At 51.4% G+C, this 4675-nt stretch overlaps 1 protein-coding gene across 1 annotated transcript; it reads left to right on the top strand.

Moving 5' to 3' along the window:
* The first annotated feature begins 392 nt into the window (after window positions 1-392).
* Window positions 393-2212, top strand: NKX2-8 (NK2 homeobox 8). The gene is made up of 2 exons (XM_030452469.1): window positions 393-558; window positions 1668-2212. Exons 1-2 carry the CDS (start codon window positions 393-395, stop codon window positions 2210-2212), a joined length of 711 nt encoding a protein of 236 aa, XP_030308329.1.
* The last annotated feature ends 2463 nt before the right edge of the window (window positions 2213-4675 follow it).

Raw genomic sequence — 4675 nt, 5'->3', positions numbered from 1 at the left:
TGATGAAGCCTGTTTCCTGCTGTCTTTGGGAGGTAACGGGTTATTCTCTCATGGGGGTGACAGGAGGGGGGGTTACACCTACTCCTATTAGGGCTTTAGCACTTGACTAATTCAGGTACTTAGCATCCTATAGACAGGGACGGTTTGAAAGCAGGCAGTGTTTGCAGTGGGGAGGACTGTTTATATAAACAGGACACCTCTGTAAACGACACTAATATTTGGGGTTAGGTGGCGATGGAAGGGAAGGTCCTCTTGAGCCGGGAGATTCCCCAGTAACTTGGCATAGTCCTTTCCTCTCAGCTTTCAAGGGAGGGGGTTCGGGGCTTTAAGAAATTTTTTTTTTTTTTTTTTTTTTTTTTTTTTTGAGGGTGCGTGTGTGTGCACAAAATACCATGGCCACATCTGGCAGGATCAGTTTTACAGTGAGGAGCATTTTGGATTTGCCAGAGCAGGATGCTAATAGCATAAAGCAAGCTTCTGACCACCACCACTCAGCGGAGAACTACACCGGCTCACCGTACCAAGGGTGGATAGAAACAGACAGAAATCTCTATCCCTGTGAGTATGAAACGGACAGGAATTCACCATCTCCACACAGCCATCTTTTATTTGTTTCCCCCCTTCCTTTGGGGAAGATGCGAAGAAGCGAATTGCCAGCGCGTGTAGCCTACAGGATCGGGGTGATCCAGGCTGAGAATTTTGTAGAATATTGGTGAATTGCAACAATGCAACAACAGGAACATCCCGGCCACGGGCTTAAGAGGGAAAAGATTAATGTTTGGGGGGGGGGTGTTGCTGTTTGTGTTCTTTTATGTTCGTTTGTTTGTATGGTTTTTTAGATCTATGCGTGTTCCCAGCTATGGCAGAAAGCTAAAAACCTCAGGCTATATCCGCTCTGCTTTCCGCGCTTATCGTTTAAGCTCCTTTACCGGATTCTTTTTTTTTTTTTTTTTTTTTTCTTCGTTTCACTGTTGCAAGAACTCATGCCTTTTTGTGCTGGAAGGGTGTCAGGTCACCCCGCACACCGCAGGGGGAAGCTGAGAGCTCACCAGCCCCTCGTCTCTCCTCACCTCTCTGCCGCCGAGCGTGCCCTGGTCCAGCCACTCACATCCAGGCACTCGCCCTCGCAGAGAGCGGTCTCCGACTCACAAACCCATCTGCCTAGTATACTGATCGTACCTCAGACACCTAAATAGTGCCGCAGATATACGGCGTTTAATGTACACCTGTCTGTGCATGGCGGGAGACCGTCCTTGGGATGGATGCGGAAAGCCCATCGGGATGGGTTAAATACTGAGGTATTAGAGAGGCTGGAGAAAAGCAGTAATGAAAGGAGTGGGCAGCCTGATATTACGTCTTAACATGAAGCGAACTCAAGTGCTTTCAGCTCACAAACCCCGGGCTGTGCGCGGCCCAGCGCCCGTTCCCGTACGGGATTTGGCGGCGGGGAACAGCCGCTCCCCAGCTCGGGAAAATCCCGCTCCCTCCCGTGAGCTAGGTTTAATGTATTCGGGGGGTTAGCTTGCATCTCTTGTCAACTGTTGTAATTAATCTAGCCTGATAAACAGCCGGTGCTCTCTCTGTGGAAGGCGTTTCGGCCCGCCGCGTCCTCAGTGCCTTTGCCGTCCCCGGCTGCCCCTTCTCTCTAACCCCCTCGCTGTCCTCAGCTTCCGACGAGAGCGGCCCGGAGCTCAGCTTGCCCGACTCCACGCAAAGGTCTCTCCCAGCCGGTGGCTCGGAGGCCGAGGAGAAGAAGAAGAAGCGGCGAGTGCTCTTCTCCAAAGCGCAGACGCTGGAGCTGGAGCGGCGGTTCCGGCAGCAGCGGTACCTCTCGGCGCCGGAGCGGGAGCAGCTGGCCCGACTGCTCAGCCTTACCCCCACCCAGGTGAAGATCTGGTTCCAAAACCACCGCTACAAGATGAAGCGGGCGAGGAGTGAGGGCCCCGGCAGTCCCCCGCCGCGCCCTCCCGCCCTATTGCGCCGGGTGGTGGTGCCGGTGCTGGTGCGGGACGGGGAGCTCTGCCGCAGCTGTCCCCCAAGCCCCCCGCCTCCCGTCGCCCGCCCCAAGTTGGGCTGCTCCCTGGCAGGATGCAGCGCCCAGGCTACCCTGGCCCTACAGGGCTACCGCGCCTGCCCGCCCGCATCCGCCCTCGGAGTCTTCCCCGCTTACCAGCACTTGGCGCACCCCGCTGTCGTCTCCTGGGGATGGTGACAGCTGCGCCTCGCCCTCCGGGGCCGGACTCATCACACGGGCGAGAGGATTCCCGCCCCAGCCCCGAGATGTCAACGCCGGGAAGGTGCCGGGGCGCGCCGGGTACCGGCAGCATTGCTTCCGGCGGGCCGGACTGCGGAGCCCGGCTCCGGGCACCGCGGAGGCCAGACAGGCCGGAGTGAAGCCCGGTCCCGGCCGCCCTCCTCCCGTCTCACCCGAGGGCGTGGATGCGGGCCACGGGTCAAATACTGTAAAACCTCCCCTCCTCCTGCTCCTTTTCCAGACATTTCTTGTTTTGTTTTTTTTAAAAATAATCCTAGCGACCTAGTTTATTTTAAAATAGCTGATTCTTCCAGTGACTAATAAAATGCTTTCTGATAAATAATTTCTTCTGGGCAGAGAAGTGTATTTTTTACGACTGGGTCTTTTCCGTAGGATTACCTCCTGTGTCATAAAAGATTAAAGAATTGCCTCGATCGCGCCAGCGGAATTTCACTTTCAAGCTCGTCTATTTTTACCCACATGCGCTTGCTGCAACCATCTCACTATAAAGGAGAAACGTAAGCCCCGAGCCTGAGTCTGATGGGTCCCTGACTTTTGGTTTTGGGTAACGGTGTGCGGATCCTGTTGAGGTCCCGGAGGCTCCGATGAGTCCATTACTGTCTTTTTTAGAGCCTCTAAAGCAAGACCCAGAATTAAGACAATCTTCCCATGTTAGCCTGTATCTACTCCAAAGATCCACTGGAGAAGGGTAGTAAAAAGAAAATAACGATGCCTTAAAATGCATAGAGAATAATGCTTTGAAAGGTTTTGATGAACTACTGATTTTATTAATTTGAGGAAAAAAATAAGTGGGGAAAGTTAGTGGGGACAGTCAGTGAACAGTCAGTGGGGGGGAAAAAAAAAAACCAAAAAACTCTAAAACCCATCCCAAGCTCAGGTCTCTGAAATATAGACTAGACCACTTGCCTCCATCCCTTCTTCGGGAGCCGTAGAGCAGGAAAGAGGAGGGAATATCTGTGAAAAAAAAGACCTGCACGGGGACCGAAGCACGCAAGCTACCTACTGATGGAAGGCTACTAAAGGAAAGAAGAGGTCTGCAGAAGTTATTTGGGTTTGGTTTTTGTCGTGATGAGTTTTGTGTTTCTTTTTTTAGTTTTTTTTGTTTTGTTTTTGTTGTTGATTGGTTGGCTTGGGGTTAGTTTTTTTGGGGGTCGGGAACAGGGTTGTGATGGTGGTTTTTGGGTTGGGTTTGGTTGGTTTGTTTGTTTGTAATTTATTATTCTTTGAAAGAGGGTTACTTCGGACCAAATGTGTCTCTGGGATGTGTAGTGCTTCCTACTCATTCCGGCGAGTCTACGGGTGGGGCTGGGAGGCGAGGCTCACTGCCGTCGGGGCTGGGGAGGCGGCAGCATTGCTCAGTTCTGCCTTCCCCAGGACCGCGTCCCCTCCGATGGGGCGTTTCGGTGTCGCCTCTGGCTTCCCTGAGAGAGGATTCAACCCAGTTGTTAAGTCAAGGCAGGTCCGGGAGGATGGAGCGACGCCTGTCCTCCCACCTGCGTCCCCTCCCCTGCTTGGGCAGGCAGCCATGTGTTCACATCAGTGTGCGAAGTGGAAGATGCAAAGCGGACCATCCTTCTGTGATGTGAGGGAGGGACCCAGGGTAATACAGTCTCTGTGTCACCTGTTTTGTTGTCTTTTCCCTCATCCCTTTATTTTTCCTCCTGCCATCCGAAATCTTTTCACTTTTCTTCCTTTTTTTTTGGGTTGTTTTTTTTTTTTTTTTTTTGGTCTCAGCTGCTGGCCACCTTGTCTCCCATATGGATGGGGTTATCTTAGAAGAATCTCCCAGAGAATCCTTCCTTAAACCTCCTTTTGTCTTGAAGGTTGAAAAGAGCATTGTTGTGCATGAAAAGGACCTAGACAAAATCCGCACTGTTTCAATTCAGGACTGTTTAATCAGTCCCTAGTGACAATTTTATGGGTTTTAGGCGTTACAATGGTATCTTTTAAAACCTTGTGGCCTTCAGGGAAACAAAGAGCTTGAATTTTATGGGCTTACAACTCCAATTAGAACAGTACCAATGTGTATGGGAGATTATCAAATTTGTATCATAAAACCCCTTCATAATAAATGATTGCTGGAAGCTGGGGAGGGGCGGGGAGAGAAGGGACACGGACTTCAAGCAATGGACTTTGTTGCATGTAGTTTTAAAAGTGCACATGCTGGTCTCTATTTTAACTCTTTGCGACCCAGATGTATCATCCACGGAAATCATGACATAGTCATTAGAAATGGAAACAAAGACAACTGGAGAAGATCCCTCCTCCTCAGCCCAAATCCACTCTCAGTCAGCTCGCTAAGGGCTTGGCAGCATCCCACCCAGAAGGCTCTCTCCATGGCTCCTCGGTTATCTGGGCTGCTCTCCTGTCTTGGAGCCCACACACGGCCATAAGAAGGAT

The sequence above is a fragment of the Calypte anna genome, chromosome 5A (assembly GCF_003957555.1).
Source record: "Calypte anna isolate BGI_N300 chromosome 5A, bCalAnn1_v1.p, whole genome shotgun sequence".
NCBI lineage: Eukaryota > Metazoa > Chordata > Aves > Apodiformes > Trochilidae > Calypte > Calypte anna.
This window is presented reverse-complemented; position numbering and strand designations above follow the sequence as displayed.